Source organism: Pollicipes pollicipes, unplaced genomic scaffold (genome assembly GCF_011947565.3).
Source record: "Pollicipes pollicipes isolate AB1234 unplaced genomic scaffold, Ppol_2.1 Scaffold_4740;HRSCAF=5597_pilon_pilon_pilon, whole genome shotgun sequence".
Taxonomy (NCBI): Eukaryota; Metazoa; Arthropoda; class Thecostraca; order Pollicipedomorpha; family Pollicipedidae; genus Pollicipes; species Pollicipes pollicipes.
Window position 1 is genome coordinate 41,595,636 of NW_023596545.1, and position 21,540 is coordinate 41,617,175.

Here is a 21,540-nt window from a genome sequence, read left to right on the forward strand (position 1 = left end):
GCAAGACATCCATCCGAATGTGCGGCTGTGAATACCATCAGAACGCGATGCTTAACATACAGAGCACAAGCCATCATGTATTGCGACTGAAGGTCACCATCACGAGACCGGCACGTTCCTGCCACATTACGGCGGGAATGCGTGACATTTTGGACCAGAAATGACACCCGTGAGACATTCGAGCTTCCATCGAATCCACCAGTTTATTTGGCATGCATCCGCCGTGCGCCAATGCGGGCGGATGAATTTGAAAGGCTTGGTAGTATTTTGAATTTGAAAGGCTTGGTAGTAACGTTGCAACTGACTGCGATCGAGTCGACCAGACCCGAGAATCAGACAGCTTTCGGCCGGGAACAGATTGCCAATACGGAAACAGGCGCGCCCTTGCCGGAGGAGAAGGTCACAGCCATTGTTAGACCGGGGTGAATCAGGGCCTGGCGGGGTCAGCCAGGCTCTCTCAGCCGGCCCCGGCACTCAGAGGTCCGAGGCGTTGGGGCGCCGCCGACAGCCAGCAGGTCTCATGTGACCGCTGTTGTGATTGGCTCCGGCAGGACGACAAGGCGCGGCACCCATCCTCCCCCCCCCCTACCGACCCCGCCACTCACCAGTGGGTCCCAGCCCAGATGACCGGTCCCACCCCGCCCCTGACGTCACTGATTGACGAGACAGCCATCGGTGACGCCTGAGGCGCGCGCCGCTGACGTCATCAGCTTCAGGCGGACGGAGTCGACACCGACTTTGGAATGTCGTGTTTGCTGGAGACGTGTTGTGAAACCAGGGGAGAATCGATTGTCGATGTGGTGCAAAGTGTGGGAGGGCAGTGCAGGAAGTGTGATTTTTATTCGCTGGAGAGCTCAGTGGGCTGAACGCAAGAGGCTGCATGGCCCGTAGTTGACAAGCAGTGTTTTTGTTGTAATACCCCGCACCTTGTACATAATTGTGCATGAGTCCCTGTGTTGCATTATGACGTCAGAGTTTTTATGCTAAGCCGTCGGTTTTCCATAAACCGGCAGGCGATGGTTAAACGTCACGGTGTAATCGTTAATTACTTTGACAGCACTACTGGCAGTACATGACTTGTTTAACCAGCACCTCCTGATATCTTCAAAGTCCATCACTCAGTACAAGAACTCTGAACTCACCATGCTCAAAATAAGGAGCTAAAATCCTTTCTTGCTTTTATCAAGCCCACAGGCTCAACTGCATCGTAAGGTATTGCCACCACCACGAGCTCAGTGAAATAGGTTCTGTGTTGTTGCTTCATGTTCTGGGTTCTCGTCCCAACATCGTGGCCGTTTTACAACAGCGCTCTTCATCAAAGTTGGGGCACACACCATACGCGAAGAGCGGCACAGGAGCGGTCTCAGCGCTCAAAGAGTCGAGCGCAAGAATGGATTCGGCAGCACCGCTCCACCCCGTCCGAACCGTCGGCCCCAAAGTCAGCAGCACCAGTTCATGACCTCGGCACCACATACCCGCGGCCTCGGCGTGCCCTCTCTGCCAATGTCGGCAGAGTGTCCCAGTGACGTCAGATCCATCAGTGAGTGACGTCAGCGGCGTCAGCGCGTGACGCGGAGCACGGGCGCCGGCGCCGGCAGTCGGCCGGAGCTTGCTGTCCGCTCGCCAGGCATGCTGCACTGGCCCGGCCCGAGCGCCGGCGCCGCCTGCCCACGTCCATTAGCGACCCCAGACAATGGCAAGGAGGTGCCAACCGGCGGGGTAGTTGGCAACGCACTTAGAAGGGGGCCGGGGCGGGGCGCGGGGCGGGTCCCCGCTAAGACCCGGTCAGGAGCTTGCCGGGCTCGAGGCGTCAGAGACTGGGCGCTCGCGCTGTCCGGTGACGAAAACTTCCAGTTTTTGTTCGCAGTTCTTCTGGTTATTTGAGCTGTGCGTCTGTCAGTCTAATTTTCCCCGCTGTTGGAGTGCTCTTCAGCCGTGCGCTATGCGGTCTTAATCACAAGCTGAGCCATACCCAGAACGTGGTAAGTTCCTCTTTCGCTCAGTTGTTCGGTCACTTCCTACCGCGCGAGGAATCCTTCCCAGTTTGTCTCCTTCAGCCCTTCTTACTCAACCAGCTACCAAGTTCAACCCAAGAGAACTTCACAATTTCACTCCTCAAGCCATCCCTCTCCAGCTCACTCTGCCTGGCTTCCAGTCCTGCACATCTCATTTGCACCCTACTGAACTTGTTCAACGCTGCACTCCATTGTCTTGCGCCCTCCGTGGTTCTTGCTCATTGCCTAGTCTACCCTCGCCAGCTACATCCTCTGCCCTCCGTCTTGCCCCCCCCCATTCACCCAGCGTGTCCCCCTCCCAGGCGTACCCCTCCTCTTTCGTTCCACCCCGGCCTGTTCCGACCACCCCTGACCCCGCGCCGGGCGGTCCGGCAGCGGCGCGGCGGCCGCGCACCACCTGCAGCTGCGGTCGATATGACCAGCCCCGGCCGCTCAGATCGGCCCGGCGGCCCTGCTCCCGCAGCGCGACCTCCTGCAGTTCAGTGTCAGACGGCGGCGCTGTCAGCCAGCGCGCGGCCGGCCGCCGCTGGCCGCCGTAAATCGGCACAGACGCGGCGTCGACGGCAGGTCCGCCTCGAGGCCGAGCTCGCACTGTTGGCACGACGTGCGAACAGCGGGCGCCTGCCAACGCACTCCCAAATGCATGAGCTCGATTTAGCTTCGAGCAGCATGGCTGCTACGCACGTTGTCTCGAAAACATGTTAAAACGCCGTCGTAACACTAACACAATAGATCGCACGCTCAAAAAGTGCGCGACGAACCGCAGCGGTGGCGGGGGGGGGGGGGGGGGGGGGGAGGGGCGGCACTCGCGGCGCGCCGAGCGAGCTCGCGACTTCGCCCAGGTTTACAGCCTCCGGCGCGACCAAGACGCCTCAGCCGCCCGCGTCAGGTCTGAGTGCAGTTCGCCTGCTGGCTGACCGGCCACAGCTGTCTCGGAGGAGAGTCGAGATCGGTCGCAGCTGTGTCGCTCAGGGTACAGACCCCCGCGCGGTGGGCGGCGCACGAGAACTGCTGCTAGACCGCGCGACTCCGACACACGGATGGTCAGCGGTCCGGATCGGAGACGAGGCGCAGGGCCAACTTGCAAGCGCGCGGGTACATAAATGCCGTGTGGTCACGAATGCCAAATGGGTCACGGCACGGATAAAATGTCTAGGTTGCCCAAATGCATTTGAATCTCGCCTAAAAATAGCCTCAATTTTCATCACGAAAATGTCAATACATAGTTCGGAACTGCAGAACAAAGCCAAAACGACCATAGGCGCTCCATTGGAGGTCTCAATAAGGATCGGTGTTCGTATTGTTACAACGATCAGTGACTCTTTAGCATGCAGGTCGCTGTTATCATTCTTGGTTTACGACGCACTCAGCTACTGAGGTTACATGGCGTCGCCTGCCCCTCACCACGGCGGGAAAACGGACTCCGGGAGAATCAGGCCCGGCTTAGACGCTGCATTACCAACACCCGCGCCACGGCATGCAGCATGGCAGCGTGTTGAGTAGCCTGCAATGACGATGATATGCAACATTCCTTAAACCGCACGTCGCTTCTCGTCGGTGCAGCACCAACACCAACACCAGCAGAACGGCCGTCACCAGCAGCCGGCAATCGACTCACCGATGGTGAGAATCCCGACGAGCGTCACAACGTGGGCCGGCGGCTCGCACTCCTCGACGAACGCCTCGACCAGATACTCGGCGAACGACAGGCAGATGATGGCCAGCATGCTGGGCTTGAGCACGAACGAGCAGACCCAGGAGAAGACGAAAGCCGGCAGTGGGCCCAGCCCCACCAGCAGGTAGACGTACTCGGCGCCAGACGACGGGATCAACGTGCCCAGCTCGGCGTACGCCAGCGCACCTGCGGGCCGGGCCAGAGGGCGGGTCAAGGGCGCGTCAAAAGGCGGGTCAGGGGCGGGAGGGGTGGGTTGGAGGGCGTGTCAGGGGGCGGGTCAGGAGCGGGTCAAAGGCGGGTCAAGGGGCGGGTCAATTGTGGGTCAAGGACGGGTCAAATGGCGGGCCGGGGGCGGCCAGGGGCGGGTCAGGGATGGGTCAGAGATGAGTAAAGGGTAGGTCAAGGGCGGGTCAAAGGGCGAGCCATTAGTAGGTCAGGTGTAGGCCAGAGATGATCGGGGCCGAGTAAAAACAGCCAAATGACGACCGCCTTCTGAGAACGCGAAGGTATAGTATTTAGACGTTTTGCTTGTAACATTCCGTGAAGTATACGCTTGAAGCTTGGCTTTTATAGGTGGAGTGTACCGTTTGGCAGGTGTGGGAGCGACCACGCCACCTTCCATTCGCATGCACACAACTTAAGCAGTTCTTCGTTGCAAGATGCTCCTCCCGGCACTTTGGCAACACAGTATGCATTGTCATTTTCGAACCGTACTGGTCTGGCCTGTGTTGCGGACCTCCCCAAATTTCTTGAAAACATTGAATGCTAGCTCTCCAAATTCTATCAATGAACACACATCACTCATATCATTATACAGCATACCACATTCTTATACACTCATCACATATGATACTCAGAACATATGATGCTCATAACACATGATGTTCATAACACACCATTCACAAATGTAATTTTGGAATGCGATAGTCTGTTTTTTCCAACTTTATCCACTTGTTTTATTTCATGGGCCAAAAGCGTGACAAGCTTCTCCCCATTCGTCTCCCCATGCGCTGCATTTCTGGGACCTCTCCCACCAAAGCAATGGTTATTAGGGCAAGCCATCATCGAGCACCATGAAAAGAAATGGCCCAACCTCCAGGTCACATAAAAAGCAAATTGGCGACCAACGTACCAATCGCGTGTCCCCTTTTTCATCCTAATTTGGAACGCACGCGAACGCTACATGCGCCGTGGCCCGTGCAGACGACGCTAGATTTTCTGGAGAAAGTTTGGGCGCAATATCTGAAGAATTTTTATAGTTCTAGCGGAATGCCCAATGTGCTTTCCCGGTTCGGTTTGGCTGTCTGGTCTGGCGGACTGGCCGCGCTATGATCAGCAGGTCACCCAAACCACTCACCAAGCATGGACAGGACGCCACATCCTGCCCATACGACGAGGGAGAGTCCAACGGATCCGGTGCGCTCCAGCACACCCTTCGGGGATACAAATATCCCAGACCCTGAAGACGAAGACAGGCCGTCATATCACAGTGTGGTGTTTTCTACCGACACATGCAGACATATTTTTCAGACAGCGAAAAACCGGCATTACTGAGATCGCATTCGCTTATTTTAACTTGACAGACAAACACAACCCAGATCAAGCACGCTATCAATGAACTCCTCATGCAATGCAATGTTGCAGCATGTCGAAGACATTCCACCCTGCCATGGTATGCCGCTAATAGTGGCAAAGAACGCCCACATCGCGTGAAAATATTCTGCCTGAGGCGCAAAAGGCGAGCGCAGACAATCTAATACTAAAACCAGCAATAAAGCCGGCGCGGAATGTCGGCTTCGGGAGGTCGAATGTCGGCTGTCGCGTTTATACCGGAATAAACACGTGGAAGGCCGTCATTCATTCCAGCATTCCGTCAGCCACTGGGGACTACTCCACAAGACGTTCACAGAACAAAGCGTTGACTATTGAACAAAAGGCTCAGAACACACGTGGTTTTGGTCACGCATCTAGAGACATGAATGACCGTTCCCATCGTTTGCAGGAGCGAACAATGACTTGAAACGGGGCTATGGCTCGTTAAAGAAGACATCGGGCAGTCGCGTCCAGCTTTCAGGGAGAGGGGAGGGAGGGGGGGGGGGGGGGGTGAGGAACTCCACATTTCGCTCTACAATCGTCGGCGACTTTATGGAGCCGCCGCGCATTTCGGACGGGTAGTTCTGCCCGTTTCACTTACTAATGCACGTGGACGTGTCATCTCCATGCAACAGGGCCCGGACGGACGGCTGCGGGAGCCGTTAACACGCCACCGTCTCTGGTGTCGGGCGCACGGACACGTCACAGCACAGCGGGAGGGGGGGGGGGGGGGGGGGGCGAGGGAGGGCGTGTGGATACTAGTACAATTTTTTAAAATTATTATACCGTATATGATTTATTGCAGACTGGGTTTTAGTCTGCAATGCATAGATCCGCTACACCGGACGCCTCAGTGACGTTGACGTAAAGAGCCTGGAGCTTGCGTGCGCTGATCCCGGTAAAGGCCATATGACGCTGAATTGCAGAGGAATATGTACTTTAAAACAATAAGTGGGGTATTCTAGGGACATTTTAAACTTAAAACACCATCGCAACATCTTAATTCTTTCATTTTTTTCAAACAGTTGCTTTTGATGTGCTGAGATTGGTGCTGTGAACCCTGCGCCGAAACCGTGGTGCTCGGCTTCACGGCGTGAGCGCTGGGATTTGTGGCCTCATTTCCCTCTCTCCGCGGGCACGTTCGGCGTCACATGTATTTTTGCAGTCTGGCCTTCCCCAGCTGACGCCACGCGTCTCGTCAGCTGTTTATATGTGGAATGATGGGGAGGATGACGCGCTAGCGACGACTCAGCTCAAGCGCACAGCTATGCGATGTAGCTTTGACACATTTTGGTAGAATCGCGCCATGAAAACCCCCTGAATGAGAAGCTTGATGAAGACTTAAGGCTAGACGCCAATGACATGTACCTGCTAGAAGCTAGTGAGGAATTTGGTAACGGATGTGCGGTGTTCGGTACTCAGACATCGATAGCTGAGCTGATTTTTCACACCTCGCCTGCGCTGCATATTCATAGCCGCTGGTTTTGTTTCGGGTCGGAAGAGGTTCATATCAACTCACTATGTGTGATAAGCTGAAGAGGTATTTGCTAAGTTCGAACCACATGAGTATGCTCTCTTCGGGGAGACTGTCGCCTTCAGCGTTCTCATGCAGCACAAGGCTTTCTAAACAGAGGAGAAGCTCCCAGCGTTGTACATTAAGAGATAGCGAACGAACGCATCAGTAGTCCTATTAGCGGGGCAAAAGAAACTCCTTCAATTAGGATGCGGGACAGCAATTTTCGGTAATTTCCTTCCAGCCAGTTCACCACGAAATAACTACGCATGTTATTCGATATTGTGGCAGCCGGACTGCTGAGAAAATCGTGAAAGTATTTGCACAATTATTTCAAAAGACCGCAGGCTCTCGGGTATAATCAACCCGTATCGCTGCTGTCTGTCTCCACGTGAAAAACGCGACGCCTGGAAATGTCTACATCGAAGCGGGCCACCGTAAATGACAACGCTACCAGGGACGGCGAGCCTTTGTTGACTGCATTACCCTGTCCTGGAATGTCTCGACCAAAAGGTTCCGTGCTGATGCAATACTTATTCCAGCAGGTCAATGGCCCTGGCACGCCAAGCATCGCATTCCATCGCCCCTGTCGCCGCGGACAATGCAATCAATACCGGGTCCATGTAATGAAAGCCGCCAATGCACTATACAGCACTGTCGTACATGGCTCCCAGCAGATCCATTCAGGATGTAATCAAAGCACCATGTGTTTTGCTCCGTTTGCCTGGTTGTTGTACAGTATTCTGACTTGAGGGCGAACGGCTGGCGTCGGCGCCCCGCCTCCCGCAAGATTTCTCCCGGTTCCGCTTCTGCCCAAGACCTCGGAGCCCGACATGTAGCAGCATTCCGTGCCGCCGGCACACCAGAGAGGCCCCGGTCACGGCAATGCTGATGAATGCCCGCGTCCAGCGCAACGATAAATGAAGCGCCCGAACAACCGCTCAATCACAGCAGGGAATGATTTACAGCCGCCCACCGCGCAAAAATCACTAGCGATGTTATTTTGAACCGGGCGGGTGCACCGCTGCAGCTTCCCTGGCCGTTCGCTGAACTGAACAGCTTGGCACCGCACACGGGTGGCCGGCCGAAGCACCGCACACGGGTGGCCGGCCGAATCACTGCACAGGGTGGCCGGCCGAAGCTCCATATACGGGTGGCCGGCGAAGCACCGCACAGGATGGTCGGCCGAAGCTCCGCCCACGGGTGGCCGGCCGAAGCCACACTCACCGATCATTGTGCCGACGATTAGAGCAGTCCCAGAGAAGAGTCCCACCCTTCTCTCGAGGTGCGTAGAGTCGCCCGCATCTGGTGCGGGTGGCGCCAGCAGGTCACCAGCTTTTCCTTCGGGTACGTCGGACAGCTGGCCGGTGCTACCGTTCTTCTGTACACTCCCATTGCGATGCTCTCCTGCAACGAGGAGCACGCGTCACTAGGACGGCGCCGAACAGGGTTTTGAGAAGGGTGATGGGGCTGTTTCTAGACGACGCTGCGTAATCCGGCCAAGGTTGTCCCCTGGGACGTGGATCAATTATACTGCAGCATTTTTCACGAAGTTTTTTTACTGGCTGCATAATCCTAGTCAGTATTCCAAAGCATACCAGCTTCTTAAGGTACAGTTGGTACTTGAACTGTTTTAACTATGACATATCGGGGAAATTTGTATGAAATGTATGTAAGCGGGCCGTTTCAACCATCAAGCTGTCCAGTTCCTTGATGTGAGTGGAAGGCGCATAAGTCTATAAATAAGCAGCGTACACGATTCCTCGTCTGAACACAATACACAGTAAAGAAAGTCAAGGCGTTTTTAAAAAAAAAAATATTGACAGGTACGGTAAGCGGTGGTGATGTGGATTTGGCGCAATTGAAATGCAGCTCCTAGCCAGACGTCGCACCGTAGATGATGAGCTCGGCTCAACTTACATTCGCGCTATTGTATTGTGATATACAGGATAGAAAATATGGCACATTTGCGCAAGTTGCGAAATATTTTCGTGATACGTTTTGCCGCGACTGAGCAATGCTTGAAACATTACAACACAAGAATAACTTGCCTGACAAAAAGAAAAGACATGCACACACTCACACATGAGTACGCTTTGGTAAGGAATTTCCTTCAAGCTTTGAAATCTTTCACACCACCTTCCCTTCACATCTTTCATAATCGTAGATCCACAGCCTTCTTAAAGGAATTGGCGCACGCGACTTTCCTCACGTGCTAGCTTCAGCACCATTCCAATATCACAACGTTACAAAGCTTTAAGGCATCGTGAAATGGCTTACAAGTACGTTAAGAAAAGCTCACGCTTTTGAAGCTCATGATACCCAGCGCACCACGACAGCATAAGCTACAAGTTTTGCTTTAAAGGACTGGTTTTAGCAGAACTCTACATAACAACCCTTAAGTTCAGATAAGACCACTGCACCACCCCGCGATGCCCCGCTAGAAGCTGGACTGCCAACGTCCATTGGGATTACAGCAGCCCTCTTGGCACCACACTGCCGCAGTACCATCACATTGGTTCGGTCTCAAACACTCATCGGCAAACACGGAACAGTGATTTATACATAAGTTACCTGACGTCGCCATCATGGACGGTGTTAGTAACGTGAGCCTCACGGTCCCGGGACCAGCACCGATCCGCCCGCCCGCTGCGTCTGCGCTCGGACGGAGACTGCAGCTCCTTTTCTTTGAGATCGCGGATGGAGGACGCGCTGCACTTGTTCGTTACATCGGGCGGGGAACGGAACATGGGTACTTTCAACCGACAAATGGCACCATGCTAGCAGTTGCAGCTGCTGCGGGCACACTAGTCACCCCAGGAAATCGTTTGCCGACAGCTGGACGTGAACATCATGTGTGCCATTCCCTGGCCGGATCGGCACGGAGCTTCTGGGGCGTGGGTGCATGTGTCCACGCCACCGAACGAGCATGTGTGCCTTTGATATCGTGGCCTGTTCCCGCAACGGCTTCCTCCACCATATCCAACGCGGAGCTCCACAAGGGATCAAGAGGCTTTCTCGCACGATGCACACCAGTAACTTCCGCTCGCTAGTGTTTACCGTGTGTGTGTGTATGCTATTATAACCACCCGGTACAACGGCATCGAAATTGTAAGGCCGCTGTTCTCGCAGTTCATCCGTTTGCGGCATCATGCAGTTGTAAGACGAGGAAAATATGCTGTCGAGATAGACTACGGCAAGGATTTAACTCGACCAAAATCCATGTACACCAACAGAGGGTTGAAACTTTCGTTGAAAGACAGAGGGTTGAAACCTGCATTCCCAGAGTCTGTTTTCCCGTATACGATAATTTCATCCAGTTTCATAACCCAAGGTTTCCATCACACGGTTGAAATGCCCCTGCATAGCGCATATGCGGTGCATGGAGCATGTTCATAACGCTTATGCTCCTTGATCGCGTTATGATCGATCATTATGGTTAAATGAAGTCGTGCGTCTCAACGCCCCATATGCACATCCATTTCTATCCTTGACAGCGTAAGCGTAAACAGACGAAATTATTCAGAGAATGATCTTATCTCTACCGGTAATTATGCAAATACACCGCTGCAGAACAAGGAACCGTGCCACATTTGATTGCGTACATTCAGGAGACAAGCCCGACGCAAGACGAACAGACGTGCGTCTGATGTTCTGCCGGCATTTTGTAGTCGCCCCGCATCCGTTTTTCACTTTGACAGATCTCGAAGCGTATAGTAGACAAACGACAAACAGATCACGACATTCGACCAGAAAGCTGACGTCGCGCAGCCTTCAGGACGAGCGGGCGCGCGCGCCGGCCCCGTCTTGGCGGGCGCTCTTGATTGGCGGAAGCGCCGTCCAACCGCTCGCAACTAGCGCCGGCGGCTCGCGCGGAGCGCCAGACGTCATCAATTATCGCAGGCTTCACGGCCCGGCCTGTGACAGCCGGACGGTGACGGCGCTTGTTCGGAGCTGGCCAAAACAACCCGGCTCCTGAAGCGGGCCGATCCGCATGCCGACGCGCCCCGCGTGACGACAGCTCGCGCGCGCGCCGGCTCCCGCTCTTGCATCAGCCAGGCTGGGTCACCGCATCGACGCGGTCTGCAGCCGTTTAAAATTAGCCTCGCAGTCGTTCGAAAAGGACGCGCTGCGGCTGCTGCGAGAGCACCTGAGGAGGGACTTCAGTTAGGGAGATTGATGGTGGCGTGGTAAAGTCAAGTGTTTTCGCACACCTTTTTAGGTTTGTTTCCCTCTGATGGTGAATCAAACTATGACCATCCGCCCTCAACTAAACGGCACAACTAAATTAATGTAGTCTATAACTTTTACCAGTTTTTATTCTGGGCATGATCATATAAACGTCTGATGGATCCAAAGAAGTATTCCCCACAACGATTGTATTATACCGATACAAATCACATTAGAGAATTGAACGCTCACCATCTCGCTCGTCCTCAAGCAGTCGTTCCCAGTGGAAACGCGACCGTTGTTTTCGGCTGCAACAGCAGGTATTTTTGGGTCTGGCCGATATTTTCAATCGCGCATGTGACAACATAACCTTTTAGTCAACACCTACCTATTGGCGCCGACTGAACAGTTGTCTTTTTTCACTCAGGCCTAATTTGGCTGCATCGCAGTTCGATCTCCCCTGAGATCCTCACACTCCTTAGGAGAAATTCCCCTAGTTGGGAGTACCTGGCATTGGAGGTGGGTTTCAAGTACATGATGTTGCAGCGCAGTACGCAGGACGACCATTGCCAGCTAACCTAAACCAAAGCTCGGACCATAGATCGAGGTACGGTCCATAGGTTTAAGTGGTGAACATCCAGACCAAGATGATGTACCACACAAGAAGCATTGCACAAACATATCTTGAACTCTCCTAAAATAGCCTCGAAACAAACTGTGAAAGCGATTTGATTCCTAAAACCGTTCATTCGGTCTATTCTCACACAAATTTCTATTAATTTTTAGCCAGCTGCAGGTTCGACCGCATAGCTGTGTTTCCATCTTTGGCAGGCTCCATCAACCCCATCTAACCTCCCGAAACTTAATGCACTGGTCTCGCCTCCGTCAGGTTTGAAAGTTATTTCGCTCGGGATAGACATTCATGCACAGACATGCGCTACCGGAAAAATGAGGCATAACAGTCATTCACATGAATCTCGCGTCATGAACCAAACGTTACATCCATCGAGACAAAACGATCATGATGAACTCTAGTTAATCTCATAGACTTACTGAGACAGAGGACAGGCGTGCATTGAGTAATTCTTTTAACATACACATCAGCACGGTGACATCTTCACACTCAACTTTAACATGAAATGTGTCATTTTCTGTCCTGCCATTAACGAAGAAATGAAGGCCTTCTGATATCAATGAACCGGACTGTGGCCGTGGCCGTCGCCTGAGACCGTGCAATGCCTTAAAAAGTGCAGAGCCTGGATAACATCGTTGAATTATGCATAAGTGCTGTCAGGTTACTGAAAAGAACTTGTGGTACACAGTGATACCCCAACCTTTCAATGTCATTCAACATTTGTGTGGCTGCTACAATGTCAACAACGATTTGCTATCCTCATCCTCATTTTTCTTTGCGATATCTAGCGTTGCTTCCATACATCAAAATACAAACACATCACACGAACGTTCCAAAACCACATCCCTGCTGGATCGTTATCTGCTCGTATTTTTGCAGAAACAACAGCCATGCACCCAGAATTGCCGGAAGGCTCATTCACTCCGGTAACAGTCGTGCCGCTCGCTGTTTCTGCTCTGTCACGTGATGAGCTGCCGCTGGTGGCGCCATTAATCGCGGCCAGTGCCGCGCCGCGGCCCGTATGCTCCAGCATGATAACGCGTCGTGACGTCACAATGCCGGAGCGCAACAGTCCGTCGCGGCCGACGGAGGCCTTGGGGGAGGGGGAGGGGCGTCGAAGCCGACGCGCCAGCTCGGCGCCGCTGGGACGAGGACGGGGCCTGATGACATACTGCAGAGGCCGGCGGCGAACGTCTCAGAGCGAGGAGAGCGGGCACGGAGGCCAGCGCCAGAGGGGTCTGGTGCCTGCAGCGGCTTGAAACCTTCGTCGGTCCTGACGGGAGTGAGCTCATCGCGCACGCTGACAAAAATAGGGCTATTGGGGCCGTTTCTGTGACATAGAACGGAAAGCCGTGCTGAGAGGCTCTCGTGCCTCGGAAGACGGGGCCCGCCGCGGGCAGCGGTGAGAGGCCCCCATAGAACGAGAAGCCGTGCTGAGAGGCTCTCGTGCCTCGGAAGACGAGGGGCCCGCCGTGGCAGCGGTGAGAGGCCCCTCAGACGGATGTGTCGCCGTCCAGCCGATATGCCAACCACAACAGTACCAATCCGACCGCTGGCCCTCAGGCCTCTTTGTCAGACCATGGCAGGAACAATGGGCCGTCAGGCCGCCCCCGCAGATCCATGGCACGGCAGATGGTTTATTCCTAAAATAGCCCTTAGGTTGTGGGGCTCTTCAGACGGAGGTCCGCTGGCTTGGGTGTTATGGAAATGGGTCACCAATCTAGAGCTCACCTCATGCGTCGTGAACAGCGAGGGGTAAAACGGCTGCTTTACATTTGTTTTCCCCATTCGTAGCACAAATCAAATAGCATTCATTCCGGATTCCAAGTTCAAGAACGCGTGACGCCAGTAGTTATACTTCAGAACGCGTGCCGCCAAGGGCATGCAGTTTTCATTGCGCGTCAACAAATGCTAGGACACTTGAGCCAAGATAACCTCATACGTTGACCCGACAATGGGGTGACTTGTTTCCCAACCTTTTAAATGGCATCCTACGTTGTGCCACAACGACCACACGAACAAACCTCTTGAAAAAGTTGGTTTCAGGGATTCCTGTACGTTTTTGAGTGGCACATTGGATTTTCATGTTGTTACATAGCCACAGTCTATGCTATAAATGTATACGACAGCTTCATTCCTAGAGCACTGTAGTTTACACGAAGAGGGATGCCCCAGGAGGTGACCGTGTATTGCAGGTATTATATTTGAGACTGGGGCTACATCTTAATGTTTGGCCTTTCCCGCCCCCAGGAGCATACATATCTAGAATGGCGCAAAATAGCCCCGATGCCGACGCGCCCTAAAACACCAAATCACCACCAAATCACCACATACCTATCTGAAAGATATGTTCAACGAAACTTAATGAAATTCAAAAGTGCGGGATGGTGAATGGATTTCATAGGCTACCCACATTTTGTCAAAATGCTTTCAAGTACTGAAGCCACCAGGCACATGCGACGGGTGTTGAACCAAAGCGTCGAACACTTCCCATCAGCGCAGCGTAACACGGTGCGGGGTTCGACGCATATTACAATAATGGGGTGTAGCAGACTTTCCAGCTGATCACTTCCTGCCCAAAAAGTTGCATTGATGTACGCAGCACTTAGTTCACAATAAATCGCTATCTTCAATATTATGTTTTAACGAATGTATTCCGAACGCCTCGCAAGGGCTGCACTGGACTTCCAGCACTTGCTGAGCAGAGCTTGCTGCTTGTATCTTAAGCCCATTATCCCGCCATTGTCATTCCAGTTTCATGTATAATTTTGTATCTGACCTTTGCCTGACAACATTGTGGAATGTTTTATGTGAGATGTTCAAGGGAGACGGGGACGTTAAATGAACTCTCCCAGAGGATAGCAAATGCGACAACAAATGCCGGGTTAACATCCGCAAGAAGACGTCATGAAACGAAGACGACTTGCAACAAATGACATGGGTTAGCAGAAGACGCTGAATTCGCGGAAAATGGCTCTCAGAAGCCTGGCGTCAATTTGTTGTGAGGCATATGGCGTCAGCCTGTCTTGTCTGATATCATTGTTCGTGGTCAGCAAGGTAAAGCCCAACGCATCACTTCTATCTTGTCAGTTGCTGGGAATTTAGAACAATATCCAGAACCGTTCCATGCCTGCTGTTGTAAAAATTATTTTGGCAACAAAAACAAGCAAGGCCAACTGACGCGGGCAAGCTGAGACATTCGTTAATGATGAATATCACTGACTACATCCAACTTCAACCACCGAATGGACCTTTTGCCGATAAATATTATACATTGTGCTATAGCGAAGCATTGCATTAGCATAGCATTGGCAAAGCAGTAGCATAGCATTGCAGAACAAAGCACTGACAGGCACAGTGAACTACTCTTCGCTCAGGAGTTCAAAAGGAAAGGACAATGCTACATAAAGATAGCAGCAAGCAGAATGGACCATTATGGCCATCCGTGACTCCTAATCCTCGATTGGGAACTTCGCTGCTCGCACCACTCGGACCACTACTCAAACTTGCTTTACTACTTGAACTACGCGTAATAACCTTGCAATTCAACTTTGGTTGTTCAAGAGACATCCTTACATTTATAGACCTGGATTAGCGCGGCGAATCCTGCGTTTTTTCTTGATATCATATGGTTTATCCAACTAGATCCACAGAAAACATGCACAGATAAATCAGTTTTAAACTCTGAACCACAGGGACCTGGATACACGGTACAAGTTTGAAAACAATCTTAGCGTGAGTTTAATCAGCTGCCGGACCTCAGCTGCCCCTTAAAGTCCGACCCAATCCGCACTGCTTCATTGCGGTAAGGGGTTTAAAAGGTATATGACTAACGTGATAACTTTATATATATATATATATATATATATACATAATTGTGCACGCCTAATATCATTCCCAAGTAAAACATGTCGCCGAAGATGCACGGAAAGTTTTCGCAAGGGGCGAATCGTACTACGAACGAGACGGCAGGTGGAGTGAGTCTTACTACGAGCGAGACAGGAGGTGGGGTGAGTCTTACTACGAACGAGACAGCAGGTGGGGTGTCTTACTACGAGCGAGACAGCTAGCGGAGCGAGTCTCACTACGAGCGAGGCAGCTAGCGGAGCGAGTCTCACCACACGCGAGACAGCTGGCGGAGCGAGTTTCACTACGAGCAAGACAACTGGAGGAGCGAGTCCTACTACGAGCGAGACAGCTAGCGGAGCGAGTCTCGCTACGGGCGAGACAGCAGGCGGAGCGAGTCTCACTACGAGCGAGGCAGCTAGCGGAGCGAGTCTCACTATGGGCAAGACAGCTAGCGGAGCGAGTCTCACTACGGGCGAGACAGCTAGCGGAGCGAGTTTCACCACAAGCAAGACAACTGGAGGAGCGAGTCCTACTACGAGCGAGACAGCTAGCGGAGCGAGTCTCGCTACGGGCGAGACAGCAGGCGGAGCGAGTCTTATGAGTGAGATAGCAGATGGAGCGGGTCTGATCACGAATGAGATAGCAGGCGGAGTGGGAAAGGAGGGAAAGGAAAGCCTGTCATGAAAAAATCGATCTGAGTATTGCATTGCTCTGAGATTGCATCGCTCTGTCTCGCCGACAGTCTGAGTATCCTGGCCCTGTCTCGCTGATATCCTTTATAAACGCTAATATTTGTCAGCTGAAGCACAAATTTTCAAAAATCACACTGGCGTATAGCCCGTTTTATTCGCTTATGGAATTCACACGGTCAATTGTCATTCGAAAAGTTGCGTTTTTCACGGCACTTCGATCACCATTGCCAACATCGTAAATCATAGAGTTCACCTATCTCTTTGACTAAAATTGGCATACCTGATCACATTTACAGCCGATCGTCTTGCAGGCGACGCTTTTCGAGCATTTGTGCGGGGAGGTTTCTCGTGAGCGGTAGAATGTCCAATGCATCGGTCAAGCCTTTAAGTGTCGGCTCCCCAATTTGTCCGGCTTTAACAGCTTAAATTCATATAATCGACGCGATAACAGCGGATAGTTCTCACCTTTGCTTTCACCTCGCTCCTTCCACGCTGCACGCGCGTCCCACTGGTTTGAGTCACAAAAAACGTCAACTCGAGCACCTCGGCCAAGCCCGGTTGCCACGCTTTACGGCAGGTAATATCTCTGCCGCCACATATCGCGGTTCTATGCAGTTATGAGGAGAAGGGGGCGCGATTCGTGATCAATTTTACGGAAAAGCCTTTTTAAATATGTAAATCGGCTGCTAAATTTGACGTTCTTTTCTGCACAGATAAGATATGGGCATACTATTCTAGTCGAATTACGCAGTCGTTTAACATTGAAAATCAAAATGTCATATTCTAACCAGGCTGCACCCCACGTTTTGAAACCGGCCCAGATCTCCTCAAGCAGGTGTTCCAACGACACAAAACCACTACATGTTATCAGAGGAGAGAACGGACAATCGTAATGATTTGACTCTGGGCCAACGGGTGCCGTTAACCACTCACAGTCACTAGTACAGCCACTGATCCGCCCGCGTTGGGGCCATGCGAAGCGCTCTTGTCAGGTGTCGCCAGAGACCTGACACCATCCCCGGGGTGTTCATGAATTCACCGTCAGCAGCTCACAGGGCGATCTCAGCGCTCCTCCCAGAGCGTATGTGTGTCGGCAATCCACTACAAGCTGCTCGGTGCTCCCTAATCCAAAACCGGTCTCAGATACGTGCTGTAATCTAGCCCCGAGAGACATTCGGCCATGAAAATGACGCGGACGCGCAGACCTGCTCGTTGGGAACTCATGGCAGGCGAATTTTGCTAACTCTGCCCACAATGCCCCCAGAAAAGACCCGCCTCCTTGCGCGTTAATTAAACCAACCTATTTGCAAGCATTCCAAGCTAGCTGGTTCAACTAGCTCATGCTCTGGCATCATCACGTTGATAACTTAATACATCACCTACATCTTTGCTGTCAAGCCTGTAATAATCTTGCCCTTCTCACGCCACGCAAAACATCTCGTTGCATGCTGGTAACAATTTTGGTTTACCGATAGTGACTCGTGTTTTACTGAGATGGACCACTGACCATTTAGCGCTGAAGGCGATTGGCGTAACAATCCTGTGCATAGCTCGTTTCAAAAGCGCCTGGAATATACGCCGAGGCAGCACAATTTTCATTTTAATTTTGCTTGACCCGCGCTGGCAGGCCAGCCATAAGTCATGACTTTAAACAAAGCAAGAGCAGAGTAAAAAAGCAAAAGTAGAGTACAAGTTTTATTACCGCGCGGCTCTTTTTTCATGGCACACGGGTGTGGAATCGGCGGGGCCTGTTGATCGACACGATGACATGATCGACAAGATGACATGATCGACACGACGACATGCTCGACACGATGACATGCTCGACACGATGACATGATCGACACGATGAATCGACACGAACTGTCGCCGTGGTGGTGAGGCCGACCCAGCCCGCTGAACGACGCATGCTTCTGCAACCGCTTTAAGGGAATGTTCCACATCTGCAGATATTGAAGCTAGCATCAGTTATGATGAAATAAGGTCGATTAAAACTCTTGGTATAATTTAAAGTGGAAAAGACTGGCCAAGACAACATAGTCCCTCTGTTTAATTAGTCTTTTCTTTTCCTCAACACGCCGCTGTTTGATTTCGTCATCGCATCCTGCACGATGCTTGAGAGCCAACTGACCGCGGTTATATTCATCGACGGTGCGTATATTATATCACTATGTCACTATATTATATCACTAAATCACTATATTATATCACTATATCTGAAAATCGTGCTACGAACGCCAGATGTGAACGACTCGACATTTATATTTTCTCGGCCTTAGTCGCCGCATGGCAATATTTGGATGTGTATTTGATATAGTTCATTTATTTGATTTGATATTACATTGATAGAGTGGCAATATCTGGATGGCGTTATTATTGCGCTGTGAATGCCTGGGTCACCATGAAATAGCTTCCCCGAGATCCTCTGCACATCTCCGCGGACGCGTAGCTCAGAAACTAGAGGTGTTTAGGCCTTAATAAAGGCATGACTGTGAACTGCACCCAATAATTTTCGCGATAGTTACTTCAGTTCAAAATCCCATACAAATGTGGAACACTCCACTTACCTAACGGATGCCAATCACACAAATACCCATTTTGCGTAACGAGCTGACAAAAGCGTTAGTGGGATAGGACCCGCCGACAAAACTGCTATTACTTGAATATTGAAAACGTTGCGACGTTCTCCTGATTCATACGATGTCTTCTGTCTTTTGCCAGAAGTTTGCTCTATACACTAGAAAAGTTCTACAAATTTGGGGCACAGATGGAAGCGAGTACCACCTGGCAGCACTTCCACTATAATGGCGTGTTGATTGATAAGGTTAAGGCCAAAGGCAGCGCAAAGAAGTAAAAATTCCCGGCGTTTGGGGATTTGCAGAGATACAATCAGCAAGGGCCACCACTTCAGAGAGGTTGGGCCTGCCAAGTCTATTTTGAGCCTAATATTTAAAGAAATGCCTCGAACCATTCTATTCCGTGGCCTACGTTGGGTACCATAAGAGATCAGAACGTGGTAATGTTTTCTTAATTTCTGTTTAATACTGTACAATTCTGCTAACTGGTCATTACGTTGCGTTACAGTTCAAGGCAAAACACAAAAGGGACAAGATTCCAACGTTGAGAGTAGTTCAAAATTCATAATTTCATTGCTTCGCACGCACCCACAAATACACATGGCACACACACACACACACACACACACACACACACATGCACACACAGATATATGTATATACATATATACACATATATACCTATATATATACATATATGTATATACTATATCCCTGCGCGCGCAGAAGCGCACGCAGGGATCACAGGTCGGGGGGACGCAGTCATCAATTGTAACAGGAGATTCCACTGACACCATTGCGTCATATATATATATATATATATATATATATATATATATATATATATATATATATACATATATATACATGATTATATTTTTGCCGTTATCCACACTTCCATGAAAAAATTCAATTACTAGCCCCGTCTGCTCCACCTCACTACATTCAAACACTGGACCACACATTTACAGCGGCTGAGTGGTAGTGGATGCTTGAAAGTATCGATTAGTGAGTAAGATGAACAACAAATGCGCGAGAAAAATGCTCATTTCATGCATCTTTCAAAACGATTATCCACTTGTACTTGCTTCGCACGACATGTTAAATGCAGCCAGTTACCATGGCACTCAGTGAACAACAATCGTCTTGCGTTTTTAGTCCATATGAAAGGAAGGCACGGACGCTTACGACCACCCATCTCCGATTACATCAGCCACACGCAGAAGCGCACGCAGAGATCACAGGTCGGGGGGACGCGGTCATCAATTGTAACAGGAGATTCCACTGATGTGATAGCGATTTGTGTGACAGACGAGCAACCGCAGGCAGGTACACGCATCCGTGAGACGCACCTCCCCCGCGAGGCAAAACCGGTCACGTGGTCGCAGGCTAAAAATAGTGCTGGACAGGAGGAAACCACCGGGAGGGCGGCAGACACGGCCGCCGTCACCCAATGGGCCACGTCTGTCCCACTCACCAGCAGTGAAGCCATGTTTCTTTTGCATCGCTTCGCCCTCCGGCTCTGTCTCATGAAGTGTGGGGCGCTTCGAGCGACGAAGACTGTCTGCGCTGCTTCCGCCGCCCCCGCTCGCCACTCTGCCGGCCGCGCGCCGGGTCACGCGCTCTGTGCCCCCAGGGCGCAGGCGCCGGCGGGCATTCAGTGCAGACGTGCCTGGCGGCCGGGCGGCCCGCCAGCGGCCCCGCCCCCCGGCCACGGCGGGTGGATCGGGTATCCGGCCGGTTCCATTGCTGGGCGCGGCGCGGGTGGTGCCCTCTAGGGCAGAGGGCGCAGAGACGGCAGGGGGCTGACCGGAGCTGGGGCGCGGCCTCGAGAGCAGGCCAAGTCCGGTGGAGGGGGAAGTCGGGTGGGGGATGCTCTGGCTTTGATAGAAGGTTTTGAGCATCCTATGGCTGCTGGATCGTCGGCGGGGATCCCTCGCAACTCTGAAGAAACCAGTCATCTGGTTTGGCTGTGCGCTGCTGTCCCCGGTTGATTCATCGTTAAGTTGAAGCGTTAACAACGTCTCGGTATGAGCATGATGAGATGTCAGCCCCAGCTTGACATAAAGGTCTCCCATACTTCTAATCATTGCGATCGGAACACGAACAGCAGGCAGCGGCCGCCACTTCAGGCAAGCGGCATGGCAGGTTACACATCAGTAGTTACCTTCTGGCTCAGGCATGCTGGATGCAATCTTTCCTCTCAATAGCGGCTGTTACTTTCCACCGCAGTAATTTCAGTTTGCATTGGCTCATGAGACGCTGCCTCATGATATTAGCATCCCACAATGCTAGAACGCTGACACCCGTAGGGTCGCGATGGACTACCACTGTATCACCTTTGGTCTCTGGCGAAGTACTGACTTTCAAACCCTGAATGATGCACTACACTATCGACATTTAGTGTTATAATTAGCTGCTTAAATGATGCAATTGAACCAGGCCGCTCAGATGGAATACGACAGCCTTTAACTGCCAGAAACAAGCTGATCAAAAGGTACGCCGTATATAGCATCTCCGCTCAGCTGAAATGGATGCGGCACGGTCCATCAATTCGCTCCACGCTCGGCTATGTGAGCGAAACTAGCGCCGTCTGCCGACTCTAAAACGGACGGGCGTGAACCTGGGTGCGTGGGTGGACGCGTTGGTGGGTTTGTGGGTGTGTCCCGTATAGTGAATCTACTGTTGCACTGAATCCTCGCGGCGGCGAGCATTCCGAGGCCAAGGCGCGGTCGCAGCGCGAGCTTGCCCTGTCCGCCGCCAGGATATTGATCCGAACTGGATATGACGTCACTGGACGTCATGACGTCACTGGTTATGGCC

At 51.9% G+C, this 21,540-nt stretch overlaps 1 protein-coding gene across 3 annotated transcripts in view; it reads right to left on the reverse strand.

Moving 5' to 3' along the window:
• Nucleotides 1-20,315, reverse strand: part of LOC119098670 (b(0,+)-type amino acid transporter 1) — a 33,331-nt gene extending 13,016 nt beyond the window's left edge. For 2 of the 3 annotated variants that reach the window (XM_037221652.1, XM_037221654.1), the window contains exons 1-4: nt 20,195-20,315; nt 8,024-8,203; nt 5,048-5,149; nt 3,634-3,876 (exon numbers count right to left, since the gene is read on the reverse strand). In XM_037221652.1, the coding sequence (XP_037077547.1) occupies nt 3,634-3,876; nt 5,048-5,149; nt 8,024-8,203; nt 20,195-20,222 (553 nt within the window). In that variant the 5' untranslated portion in view covers nt 20,223-20,315. Of the gene's footprint in view, nt 1-3,633; nt 3,877-5,047; nt 5,150-8,023; nt 8,204-9,370; nt 9,451-20,194 lie in introns of those variants that run through there. The other variant, XM_037221653.1, reaches the window with a different exon arrangement.
• Between the last annotated feature and the right edge of the window lie 1,225 nt (nt 20,316-21,540).